This window comes from Amyelois transitella, chromosome 13 (genome assembly GCF_032362555.1).
Source record: "Amyelois transitella isolate CPQ chromosome 13, ilAmyTran1.1, whole genome shotgun sequence".
Lineage (NCBI taxonomy): Eukaryota > Metazoa > Arthropoda > Insecta > Lepidoptera > Pyralidae > Amyelois > Amyelois transitella.
Genome location: NC_083516.1, coordinates 7,432,337 through 7,446,652, shown reverse-complemented (window position 1 = coordinate 7,446,652; position 14,316 = coordinate 7,432,337). Strand labels below are relative to the sequence as shown.

Genomic DNA, 14,316 nt, shown 5'->3' with positions numbered 1-14,316 from the left:
ATTAATTACCAATTCAAACCGTATTACATTTTAAAAAAAACAATTAAATATTATTAAAATTGACTGTTATGCATCGTTTGCTTAAGACTAGAAAGTTATTATAAAAACAAAATAAAAGCAAGTGCAGACTATTCCTCAAAACAAATTAAGCAAAACTTAAAGAACATACTCGTAAGTACAATACAAAATATGAATATTTCACTAGTCCCAGGATGGGCCGAGACTTGAGAATGTGAAAGTAGAGACTAGAGGGATAGACAGAATATTCTAGTCCGAAAACTCCACTTTGATTACTCAATATATAATTATAACAAGCCAGGTCGAGATTTTCTTTCCTTTTTGTATGTCGTTATTATAATTCTATTCCCGTTTGAAACTAAATAACTTTTGCGACTTATATAAATTGCGAAGAGGTAGCACATAATTATAATCAAGCAAATAAAGTGTTTAAAAATGATAGGTAAAATTTATATTCTACCTTAACCCAAAATATTAGTTCGTACTAACTTAGTTCCCACCATATCACTCCAAAAGAAAAGTATAGTAGTTCAGAAAATCCCCAATTACATATATCAAAAATCTGTATAATTATAGATACCCCAAAGAATAATGTAAATCCACGACTTATAAATTAAAAGAATCGACATTAACTAATTTACGTATAAAGTACTTATTTATTTATATTAATTATTTAAGAAGTCTCTCCATTTTCGTTAAAGAAGTTATTAGATATACTTATAACTATTTTCGACACAGTTCAACAGATAATAGGCAAAATAGCGTATCATAATAAGCGCTAAATTATGAATTAGGCGATTTTAAAGGCTTGTAATTATTTTTAATGCGACTCGGGTTGACTTTACTAAAAAAAAGGAAAAAAAAGTCTGTTAAAAGTATTATGCTATTAAAAATAATAGTTAATGTTCTCTGTGTATATTAATTAATATGCAGTCATAGGTCCTCAAATATATATGGATGTCTTGCAAACTATATAAAAATAAAACGACTTATAACTACAAACTTACAATTTCAAACATAAATGCTAAGACTTATAATATGTATTGTATTGTATACATATTTATAAGAAATATCAAACTATTAGTTCCTGCCTAAAAGCGAAACAGAAAAATATATTATTAAAATAATATGTATCTATAGTATTGCACTGTTACATTAGAGAGTTTTTAAATCCATTCCCAGATTTGTATTATATATTATTTTAATAAAGTTAATTGTTATTGTGATGTGTAAATGTGGATCTAGAGGATGTTTAACATTAAGTACAAGTCGAAAATATAATGCACCAAATCTCCCGAATTTATTATATACTAGCTTCCGCCCACGACTCCCTCCGCGCGGATGTCGGTCTTCGCGTGGATGGTTTATTTCTCCATTTTGAGTAACTCTGACAATGACATCTGATAAATATCTATCGGACCCAAATACGGCTAGGCTTCGCCTAGATGTTTCGATGTTTTAGTGAGAGAAGATCGCTTAAACTGAAAAATTAAGATTTATTTTTTTTCTACGTATTTTTCCAGGATAAAAAGTATCCTATTTTATGCCTAGGATAATAAGGTATAATTATACCAAGTTTCATTGAAATCAAACCGTTAGTTTTCCAGTGATGGCTGAACATACAGACAGACAGACAAAAAAAATTTTAATCACATATTTGGGTTTGGTATCGATCCAGTAACACTATGCTATTTATTTTTTCAATATTTTCAATGTGCAGAATTGACCCTTCTACAGATTTATTATATGTATAGATACTTGTCCGCGACTTCGCCCACATGTAAATTATAAAGAAACCATCACTTTCATTGAAATAAAAGTCTCAATTTTGACTTGGATTTGACAGTTGAAAACGTTATGGTTAATCATAGTAGCGATTAGCACCAGTTGCGATGATCCATTAAACAGTACTAATCACTTCTAGTCATAAACTATACTTATTGATGATACAAAAATATATACATATTTTATTAAGTAACACAAAAAAGTACTGGACCAATTCATATAACATCCATTGCGACAGAGATATAACTGTATAAGCCCCCGTAGCATGGCACGCGCGACGCCGTTTTTACCGCGCGAAAAACTATCGCTGTCTCGCTTTTTATTATGACGTGAAACGGTACAGCGATAGTTTATCGCGCGATAAAAACGGCGTCGCGCGTGCCAGACTACGGGGACAGGAGTAACAGGCAAATTTTATTATTCCCAATTTATTATAAGTACGTTGTCTATAGTCTTATTTTATTCCGAAATATCTATTTTTAACATAAATTACGACTACTGTCAGACTCAAAGTGACCATACTATACCGTACTGAGCCAAAAAAAAATATGTTCTGGGCTATAGACAATAGTATGAAGACTATTCGAACATTGGCGCCAAAAATAAAGGATTAGGCGTTGTGTTGGCGCTAGCCGATTGAAAAGACCTCTTTATTCTCACATGAGGGTATTGTTCGCGCCACTCCAACACCTGTAATAAAAAAAAAACAATGTTATTACTATGATGTACAACTGAACATATAAGAGAGCCAATACCGCTGGAGCTCCAGATTTAAAATTGAATATGTAGGTTTCTAATGTGATCTTTATAGAAAATTTCTCGAAAAAGGGAATGGAAATTAAGGGGATTTCTCACTTTGTACGAAGCCGCCGTGGTAAACTCCAGTATTAAATAAATGTTTATTTAATAGACAATATGAAGAAAAGACAACCTGTTAAATTGTGTTTAATTTATTAACGGCTCATTATATTACATAAATAACTGGAAGAGATCCCTTCGTGGGATAAGTCTACCATAGCAAAGGATTTTTCTATAACTATGTACTGTTTGTTGTAACTGTGTAAATTTCTATGCAATAGAGATATTACAAACAAAACTGTAAATTTGTAAACGGCTTTGTTTTAATGTACCTGAGAATCCTGGATCTGATCGCAGAAACTGACATCAAGCAGCCTTAGTTCACGACACTCGTCAAGTATTCTGAAACCAAGGATAAAATAATTACATTATATATATATATATTATGATACTTTAACTACATACAAACATGCCGTGTGGTTAGAATAGGACTAGGAATTTTCCATGGATGTCGTAAAAGTTGCCTAAGGGAAAGGCTAATAAACTTTGGCGATGGGCTAGCAACAACAGCAACATAACTATTTGAATCTCAATCCTATCATTAAGCCAAACAGCTGAACTAGCCTTTGTCTTTTCAGGACTGTGGGCTTTATCTTCCCTGCAAGGAATATTTGTATGATTTATTGTTTCAGGATCCAGTATTTATTTATTTATTTAAACTTAATTGCACAAAATACAAATGTTTAGCACAATTGGCGGACTTAATGCTAGTATGCATTACCTACCAGTCAACCATTGGGTCTGACAGAGAAATTGGGATCAAACTAAATAAATATATATATACATATATATATAAAATAAAATAATAAACATAAATAAAAACCACAATAAATAAACAATATACATAAATAACAAATAAATCATTACAGTAACAATACTTACGCGTCACAAATGTCAGGGGTAACAGCTCTGACCCCCAATAAATCCAGTTGTTGCAACCGCTGCATTCTCGGTAACAGCGCCCTGATATCTCGATCACATATACCGCGTAACGCGCCGAGGAATAATTTCCTTAATTCACTGCCACTTAACCATGCCAGCCATTCGCCGGACGCGCCGGCTTGAAGGCTGAAAATTATCAAATTTTATAATCAATAATAATAAGATTATTTAAAAGTCGTAATGGGAAAGCTAATAACTTGGGATTCTTCTTGTAGGCGATGAGCTAACGACCTGTCATTATTTGACTTCTGACCTTCTATTCCAGCATTAAGCCACACAGCTGAACGTGGGCTAACAGTCTTTTAAGACTTGTGGCTTAGTCTGCTCCGCAAGGGATAAAGACGTTATTATATGTATGTATCCTACTGCTGTTATGTTTTTACAAACTTACATGTGAATTTGCTGTAATTTATTGTAATGTGTGGCGACATCACTAACTTCGCATACCTTCTGTCGATCATAGCGAATAAATTGACGCGCTCAGCTAATAAGAGGGCGAGTGAGATGTTAAAACCTAAGGTCATAATCATCGCTCCCGCTACAGGTAATAAAGAGTTACTGTATTTTAAAAATGGGGATAAAACTAGGAAAATATGCAGGGATCGTGGCAAGTAGAAAGATGTAGTCTCTCCATATCTCTCTTGGAAAAAGGCGTACTAAATTTAAGTATTTATATTGATTTAAAATACACACACACTAGATGACATGCGAGCCAATGGACTGAAATCCGAGGATGCAGTAAACCAGACCAAGTAGAGAGAGAAAAGTGAGAAAGCGGACCCCGGGCTCCTAAACCCTTCTGTGGAGGATGCAACCGGGAACACTCAGAGATGAAGGAAAGCATACATACATACATACATATAATCACGTCTATATCCCTTGCGGGTTGGACAAAGCCAACAGTCTTAAAAAGACTGATAGGCCACGTTCAGCTATTTGGCTAAATGATAGAATTGAGATTCAAATAGTGACAGGTTGCTAGCCCATCGCCTAAAAAAAATAATCTCAAGTATGCAAGCCTATCCCTTAGTCGCCTTTTACGACATCCATGGGAAAGAGATGGAGTGGTCCTATTCTTTTTTGTATTGGCGCCGGGAACCACACGGGAGAAGACACCAACAACAAGGAGAGATTTATTTCAAATACACACCACCATCCCACGTCCAGTTCCTGTAGATTCCTACAGTTGCCAAGCGCCCTTATACCGTTTGGGGTTAAGGAGAATGACCGCCAAAAATCCACGGATTTCAACTCGGGGCAGTTGTTCCCTAGCGCGATGGCCACTTCGTCCATGGCCGATATCATTTTGCAAGACCCTGAAATTATAAAATAAGTTTTCAAAAAGATGTATGTATATATTCCATTGCGGTGCTAGTATTAAGAAAATATTTTTTTAGGAGTTTTATTAAGAAAATATTTTTTTAGGAGTTTTCGTGGATAAAGTTTGTTGAAAAAGACTGCTTCTTGTACTGGAACGATGAAAAATTACCTTTTTGTCAAACATAGTGTGTGCGCTTTCTATTTATGATTAGAGTTTACCCGCAGCTTCGCCTCCGTGAATTTAGTGCCAAATACAAAAAGCGGCAAATTTATCACCATCAAAAATCTACGAAATTATCATCTCCTATAAAAAGCAATGAATTTAAAACCACCAAAGAAAAGCGACGAAATTAGCGCTACCGACAAAAAAAAATACAGGTTTTTCGCAAATCCCACGGTTATCTATAGTGTTTACCAGGATGAAAGGTACCCTAATGTCCCTCTCCACACTTAATTATATAATCGCAAAATTTCGAGAAGATTGATTCAGTAGATAACCCTGAAGATGTAACAAATAAACTTACATTTGCGTTTATAACCTTTAACCTAGTTTGTGGTCTTTCAAATGAGAATGAATTAACATTTCAAATCTCAATGACTTGTGAAAATAGGATGAAAATTTTCAAAATTAAAAGTAAACCAATAAATATATAGAGTCAATAAAACAGGATTTGTTAACACAATAGCAACAGTCGCGCCAGTGAGAATACAGTTCTGTATAAATCCAGACGCTTCAGTTTATTTAAAAATTATTACTATCAGATAAAAAAAAATCAGGTCAACAAAACGGCTCATACCAACATTAAGGTGCTCTAAACCAGGGTTCGCTGACACAATAGCAACAGCCGCGCCGGTGGGGATATCAGTTCTGTATAAATCCAGACGTTTGAGTTTCTTTAGAGATGACAATACCCCCCAATCGCTGCATCCGACTACTGAACGGAGGCATAATTCTGGAATAAAAATTGCGATAACGTGTTATAATAATAGAAAAATAATTTTATATTCTTTTTTTAATTAATAATAAATAGTATCGGCTCTTCAAAGACCATTCCAAATTCGTTCGTTCATCAAAAATCGGCTCATATTGTATTTTAAACTATAGGAATGATGTGTCGTAAACTTGCATCGCACGCAGCTATCTGCGCAATTGTAAACCTATCAAAAAATCACAAAATTGAGTTCAAATTTAAAAACACTAGCTTACCCTATGACCGTCTCCTTACTTCATACTTCTATTTTTTAATTGTCTCTCTATTACTTTAAGTCAAAATACTTAATATATAGACAAAATATTTAAATTATCTAGCTATATAGCGTGACTCACCTTGTAAACAGGACGAGGTGGTAACAACAGCTCTTAGCACTGCGTTGTCGACAAATTTACAGCAATTCATACGGAGGTGTGTCAACTCCGCTCCGCTGTCTTTGAGGAAACTGTGAAATGATACGTCACGATTTTTACATAAATATAGTCACGTCTATTTCCCTTGTGAGGTAGACAGAACCATAAGTCTCGAAAAGACTGAAAGGCCACATTCAGCTGTATAGCTTCATGATGTTGAAATTCAAATAGTGATGGGTTGATAACCCATCGCCTACAAGAGGAATCCCAACTTTATAAGCCTACCTCTAAGTCACCTTTTACGACATCCATGGGAAACATATGGAGTGGTTCTATTCTAAAGAGCAAACATAAAACAACATCAGGAATGTGATAGTGCGTTTGTATATACCTATGTTTGTATATTTGTCTGTTGCCTCGTCACAATTAATTTTTTCGACCAATCATTTAATTTGAGCTATACCTAAGCCTAAGCCTACAACAAGTAAATGTAATAATAAAAAAATATTCTCCTCGTGTTTGCCGCTTGATTGAGTTCTACCGGAGAGGAATCCAGTGTAAGCCAATATGCCTGACAAAGTGATATATGTATGTATATATGTATAAACGCTAGCAAAACCGAGCGATTAAAAGCTTTAAATATAGAATAAATCATGACCTTCTCAATATCGATAAATCTATACAATACTTATATCATTAAAACGTTATCAAACATTTCAAAAACAAGGAACACAAGAACCAGTCAATCAACGCAATTCACCATTATGTAAATTGGATGTGCACGCAATCTCTTCGTTCGAGGTCAAAAGAGCCGTTGTATACATTGGGCAAGTGCTGGCCAAGGAGATGGGCCAGTATATATATGTATGTATGGATATGTAGTCTTTAAAATTCATTATATCGAGGATTATTTCGAAATTGATATTTTATCTACGAAAATGTACACGAATCTGGAAAAATGTCATGTAAGTATCAACATGTCATTATTTTTGCTCAAATTACTAGATTATCACGTGAGTATTCTGTTAGTAAAAATCTTCGACCTGAAGTCACTTTATTTTATCGACAATAATATTTAAAACTATCGACATACTAGATTTCGCCCGCGGTTCATATGCTATGCTCTTCTCCGTGCTCTATTTTATATGCATGCAAAATTTCATAAAGATCGGTTCAGCGTTTTAACTGTAAAGAGGTTAAAACAAACAAACTTACTTTCAAACTTATATTTTTTTAGAATACAATATACTATTAATATAAATACTGGCGCTGCTTCCGCTAACTACTACTAGGCGAGTCCAAACACCTGCCCAAGGCCCAGGCCAGCGACTTGCACAATGTGAGTTGCCTTAAGGTATGAAATGTTCAGGAAATCCCGCTACAATATTACTGTTACAAGACAATGGAGACTTAATTGCTTTGAAACTTTATTTGTTAAGATAACGTTTAATGGTTACGTTGAACTTGTACCGCGATTGTCTTAACATTTCGATCACTTAATTTAACATGTTGATAACTATTTTAATAGGTTGGTGAACTGACAGATATGTAACTAAACCCTGGTCTAGTACGAAAAATGTATGTACATAAAAACGTAATACAATTAGGATAACGAATTTAGGTACTTCTGCCTACCCCTTCATTTATCTATTGTTTTTTGCATTTGCTAACATTAAGACAAAATTATTTTAAAACTACTGAACATACACTAAGTATAACGACTACAATAATCATTTCATCGATCAATATCAAATAGGTATTGTTTTAAGAATTATTTCCATTGAATTTAATGCGTTATAACCATAACCGAGAATAGAGTAATAAAATTACATTGAAATCCTTTGAGATATTTCATGTACCTTTTTTACAACCATAGGCATTTGGATATGATTTTCAGTATTATTTTCACATAGCATTTTAAATAAAATCAATTTTTTTATCGCATGGTTTTGCACTTCGTCAGTGCAATTTAGGAGTGCATAGGCATTTCAATTTGATTGAGAGGTGCAAGTATATCATTAGAGTATACGTAATTGATTCATATTTTAGAGCTTCTCTTGTCAGTCTAGAACTCTAATGGAGCGTATTAATAACTATCTTTCCCTGAACTGATGAGCTTGCACGAAGAATGAAGATTGCATGAATGTGGATGAAGCGAAAGTAGTACGCAGGGATCGTGACAAGTGGAAGGATGTAGTATCTGCCTACCCCTCCGGGAAAGTAGCGTGATTGTATGTCTGTATGTTGCATGACAAAAATGACGAATATGTGAAGCGAAAGAAGTATGCAGGGATCGTGGCAAGTGAAAACATGTAGCCTCTGCCTTCCCGCCGGAAAATAAGCTTGATTTTATGTACGTGTAAAGCAGTTAAATTAATTAAGGTCTAAAGAAGCGACTATCGCTTCGTGTACTTAATAATATAAGCATTTTCTGGATCGTGGTCATATGATCTCGACTTCTTCTCGCAGGTAGGACGCAAACGGAACAAACACAATGATGAAGTGGAATAATTGCAAAATGACGATACTCACTTGACTACGCAACTGGATTGCACCATCCGTCTACTGCCGCACCATGATAGGTCCAATTTCTGAAGAAACTTGCATCGCGGCGTTAATGTTGTTAGCAACTGGAAATAACGACGGTCAAGTTCAGTTTCAGAGTGTTTAGACAGACACAAAGGTTGTATTGTGAAGAATAAAAATGGATGATTTAATGTAATTTACGACCTTACAGGTCAAATTCTACGAATGTGCTTGTTTGGCAGTCACTCACTACTTGTATTATAAATGATTAAGTTTTCTGAACGAATTTTCATTTAACTCTTCAGATATACACCTAGTACTTATAGCCTTAGAGATTGGAATAACATAATCAATAAATAATTGTAGATTTCAGGCGGACGAAGACAAAAGCAACAGCTAGTAAATATTTATTCAATATCACTTCTAATTTGAATATAAGTACATTTTTAGGGTGTTCGTAACGGCCATTAACACAGTTGTATATTTAAACTTTGAAAATTAAACTTGCATACATTCACGTCATATATAATCACATCTGTATCCCTTGCGGGGAAGACAGACCCAACAGTCTTGAAAAGACTGGCCACGTTCAGCTTGTCGGCTTGACGATAAATCAAATTTATAACATTGAACTAATTTGTATCATGCGTCTTTTAAAAATAACTACATACTTGTAGATCTTACCTGAGATTGCACGCAATACCAATAAGGTCTCAGATCTATGTTTCTGTATAGCACACAGTCAGAAGCCAGTCTATTAAAATGGTGATTGACCTGGGCACAGCGGCATAAGGACTGCATGTCCAAAAACTTCATTATGTACAGAATAGTTTCATCCTGTAGGAAAAAAGATAGAAATAATCATGTTAAGATAACTGTATCTGATCTGTTTTTATTTTTTTAGCTAGACATAATATCCATCTTGATGGCTGACTTTTTTTCATTTTATAGCAGACATTTTTTATGCTACGCAATGTTTTATTTGTTTGTTTGTTTGTTACTTCTTCACAACATCATACAAGTTTCCAAATTCCCTACACCCTAAGTGGAATGGCATTGAGATTACATAGTGACAGGTTGCTAGCCCATCGCCTACAAGAAGAATCCCAAGTTTATTAGCTTCTCCCTTAGTCGCCTTTTACAACGTCCATGGGAAAAATATGGAGTGGTCCTATACTTAAGTGCCGGGTATCATACGACACAACGATCATGTGAAAATTATCAACATAGTTACATAGTAAAGTGTTGTCATAAAAAAACTATGTCATTGTCCTAGAAATAGATCCATTGTTAGCACTTCCGGTGTTGAACTGTTACATCATGTTGAAGTTAAACAATGTTCCTTCAAGAAATCTTGGCATTATTTTCATCCATTATTTTTCAAAGTTGTATAGAAGGTACCATATTATATTATTGACGTCAACATAACTTAAGCCTAATTATCTACTACCGCTATCAAAACGCATGTGTAGAAGAAGCGGCGAAACTACACTGCAGCTTTGTCATCGGACGTCAAATTACAAATATAGACTAAATCGTGGGCGAATGCGAAAAAATTGTGTCTAACAACATAGTAATAGGTTTAGGTAGGTAGGTTTAGGTTAGCAAAAATGTGCCTAAAATAAATAAAAATATAATTTTAACGTGTATAATCAACAGAATATCAAGTACCTAATGACCTTATGTAAAATTTTAGTTAGTAATGTAACCTTACTCAGAGTTACAAAGTCCTGTGTTAGTGCGACATAAGATGGAAAACAAACTTTTTCAACATAAAATATTAGTTTCGTAGAGTTAACTTTAAATAGAAAAACATAACAATTTATATTGCCAACAGTTACAAGACTTGAAATGCTATAATAAGTTCTAATAGTAAATTAAGATTGCATATTCTACTTAAAATATTCACCTGTATACTTCTAAAATCGAGCTGCTTGTTTTGGCTAAGGAAAGTTATTTTAAAAATGCGAATCAATTCGAATAGCAGTAACAATTTTTTTTGTGTCTGATTCAGAAACATTTACGCCTTAATAAAAAATGTGGTTCTTAATGAGACTCGTATGTACCGTATGTGACCTGTATGTTTATTGGCGATTATCTCGCGTTTCGCTGAACCGATTGGGATGCGATTTTCAGGAAAGTGTTTGCTACACTAAAGAGGCTTTAAAATTACTGACTTCAAAAAAGGAGGATATCAATTCGTGGCGGTTCTATTTTTTGATTTAGAAAAGAAGGTTTTAAACCAAAAAAAATTATACAGCACCAAAAAGACCAATAAAAAGACTAATATACTCACAGGAAGTCGTTGAAAGTCTCCCAAACTTGGTCCCCTGTCAATTTCCTTTGGCGTCGTGGTGAAATTTGGTACCACAATGTTTTCATGAAGGTTTGACGCCAACACTCTACTCAGTATTTGACCTAAAAAATATTTTCCTGTGTAAGTAAATTAATTGAGTATTTAAATCTCAATTCCCTAATTAAGCCATAAAGCTGAATGTGGCCTCTCAGGTTTTTTCGATACTGTTGGCTTTGTCTGGCCCGTTACAAATAAAGGCGTGATCGTGTGTGTGTAAGTAAACAGTAAGCATACTATTTATTAATATGCACACAAACATAATGATCTTTTTGTGTAAGAAGTAAATATAATCTTGGTTATTAATCAAAGGAAGCAGTATTATGTAGCTTTCAAATATTTTCCATAGTCAAAATTTTTTGTGTATTTTTTTTATCTCAACCTCATGACTTTTCATTGCCATGTTAATCAGTCTGAACAAACAAGGAAAAGTAGGTCAATGCAAGCTAAGAAGTGACAATATGTAAAGGCTTGAAGAAAAATAATATATTTATTGATGAATAAGCTGATAACATGACAATGAAAAATCATAAGGTTGAGATAAGCATAAATTGATAACAGCTTAGATTTTCCATAAAAAAACAACTCTATTCCATATTTAAAATGATATCATGCATTTACAGCATTAAGTTTACACTTACAAATTGTAAATGTTACAATAAAATAATAAGTAAATAAATAATATTGAAATAAATACAAAAAAAAAAAACTTAAAAACCTTTTTCAATTGTAGGTTGTGTGCTGCGTCCAAAAAATGAGAATATATTTGTTTTCTGCGGCACTTCATTGTTGGGACACATGATACCTCTGAGCAAGACCGCATCTAACTCTGTATAGTATGGTAATAGTTTGTGGTTGAATTCCAGCCTGAGTACCCTGTTGAAGTAATGAATGATAGAATAGAATACATACATTATTTCACTAGTCAGCTTATAAAAAATCAAAATATGGTTTAAACCTCTATCACTCTCATATTTACATTGTTACCCACACTTCAATTATGTATAATGCCAACGCTTATAGAAAATATTAATGAGACAACAAAAATAACTAACATAACCACATGAAATCATTACTTATGCTATTCCTTTTTCGTCAGCACATATTCGCCCACTGCTGGGCATATGCCTCTCCAATATCTTTCCACCCAGCTCTATCAAAGTGCTTTCTGGCCTATGGCCTGGTATGGTTTTCTTCATGTTGTCAGACCAGCGAGTTAAATGGTCTACCCATATTCCTCGTTCCAGCTCATTGTTATATAAGCTATTAAACAGGATCATTGAGGACTTCCACACATGCTTCATACAAAATCCAATCAACGGGGGTATTAATTTACCAAAAAGAACACTTAATACATTTTTTTTATGTAAGTTATATGTGATTTCTGGCACTTTAGAATAGAACCAATCCATATATTTCCCATGAATACCATAAGGTGACAAAGAGATAAGTGGATACACTTGGGATGCCTCTTGTAGGCAATGGGCTAGCAACCAGCCACTGTTGGTTTTGTCTACTCAGCAAGGATATAGACGTGACTATGTGTATGAATGAAAGTAACACTTACTTTGTAGGTTCCTTAATTTGTCTTATAGGTGGACAGAATATCCTCGGAGTATCCCCAACATATTGTGGCTCTCCCTCCCACAGCAAGTACCATGTTGTAACCCCTCTCGCCCATATCCGGACCAATGCTCCCGGGTTGTAAGTCTCAAACACTGATACATCTAATGGGTAGACTGCTTCTTTGAAGGACACTTCTGCCAAAAGTAATGTTGTTTGCAAAATGGACAAAGGTGTAAAAATAATAAATGTGATATACCTAATAAATATTATTGTTTTTGATAGGGATAATAGTAAAATATATTTTCCCAATGGAAAATTACTTCAGTAAGGAGTTAAGATTGGAGGATTTTCTTTTCATAAGCTATCAGAATAGTGTCATATCAAGGTCAAACTATACAGATCTCTTTACACACAAGGAATACAAAGCAAACTTAGCTAAATTTATACCAAAAAAAAATCAATCTTAAATGTAAAATAGGTATATATTTCCTCTTAATTCGAAACTACATAAATGTAAAACTAGTAGGTACTCACCTACAAAATCTTGGCTTGAAACAGAATTATGATTTTGAGGCATATAATTCTCCTGAGCTGAAGGCGCTTGGTCCCACCACGTACCATAGGTCCTCTACAAAAAAAAAAAGGGAAGATGAAGCGAGAGGCGAGCATCACGAAAAACTTTTACACTAACTTTTACGCGGGAAAAAGTTTCATGAATAAAAACTTACCATCACAAACGCTTGTGGATAGTCCCCATAGTCTGGATAATTCGACGGTGGACCACGAATATTAAAAGCAGTATACGAAATACTTATTTCACTACCATACTGCGAACTAAAGTCTTCGACGTCTTGCACAAATTGTTCTATCACTTTAGGTTCTTCGACTTTTTCATCATCAGTATACCATAGAAGCGAAGATACCATGTCGGCAGCGCACTGCATTTAATGTAATAAGCGAATGAGCACAACAATTACTGCGATGTAATGAAATTATTATTTTCTCGACATAAATTTATTATAATCAAAAACTCGTCTTCTCATTCCAAGTGTTTGTTTTACAAAACGTAAACAAGTACAAGATGAATGAATGACATCAATGAAAGCCAACCAATCAAGAAAGCTCTAGATAAAAAAGGAAATGGAGAGAACTATTTGACGTTTTTCATTCGTTCGCGTCAAATAAAGAGCTTCCGCGGCTATTCATGAACGTTCCTATAAGTGGGTGATAGACAAGGAAGAAATGATAAAAGTATAGCATAGGTGCGTTGCCAAAGTTGAGACTCTTGAGTTTTAAGTGATCATGGTACAAGTAAAATCAACTGATTTTTTTTTGTGAATTTATCATATTTTCATTAATTATATCTTTAATCTAATTTATTATAATTTCGTTGTGCTTTACAGCTAATTTCATTTATATTTTAATAACATCTATTCCTTTCACACTCACGGATTACACTCAAAAGCGAAAACGAGACAAATCTAGTGCTAGCGAACAAAGTCAGTAGAATAGTAATGGAGGTGACATTACAAATATATATTTTTTTAATTTTTATTTATATTTCAGTTTTGCGAAAAATTAAATTCAGAGAGAACCATGAAGG

General features: G+C 34.1%; 1 protein-coding gene across 2 annotated transcripts; it reads right to left on the bottom strand.

Moving 5' to 3' along the window:
- LOC106129249 (F-box/LRR-repeat protein 4) lies at positions 1-13,788 on the bottom strand. 2 transcript variants are annotated; one of them, XM_013327748.2, is made up of 13 exons: positions 13,442-13,788; positions 13,248-13,341; positions 12,715-12,907; positions 11,866-12,023; positions 11,091-11,212; positions 9,479-9,631; positions 8,801-8,898; positions 6,251-6,360; positions 5,721-5,876; positions 4,754-4,919; positions 3,544-3,729; positions 2,934-3,003; positions 1-2,493 (listed from the first exon to the last, which is right to left on the bottom strand). In XM_013327748.2, the coding sequence occupies exons 1-13, from the start codon at positions 13,655-13,657 to the stop codon at positions 2,383-2,385; spliced, it is 1,833 nt and encodes a 610-aa protein (XP_013183202.1). In that variant the 5' UTR covers positions 13,658-13,788; the 3' UTR covers positions 1-2,382. The 2 variants fall into 2 exon arrangements, with proteins under 2 accessions (XP_013183202.1, XP_013183203.1); XM_013327749.2 differs by having other exon boundaries at positions 12,715-12,904.
- Positions 13,789-14,316: the final 528 nt, after the last annotated feature.

Coding starts and splice junctions, on each gene's coding strand:
- LOC106129249 (XM_013327748.2), bottom strand. CDS start 13,657: ATGCAGTGCGCTGCCGACATGGTATCTTCGCTTCTATGGTATACTGAT. Junction 13,342..13,441: donor ATCCACAAGCGTTTGTGATG/GTAAGTTTTTAT, acceptor TTTTTTTTGTAG/AGGACCTATGGTACGTGGTG. Junction 9,632..11,090: donor GAGACTTTCAACGACTTCCT/GTGAGTATATTA, acceptor TTTTTCCTACAG/GATGAAACTATTCTGTACAT.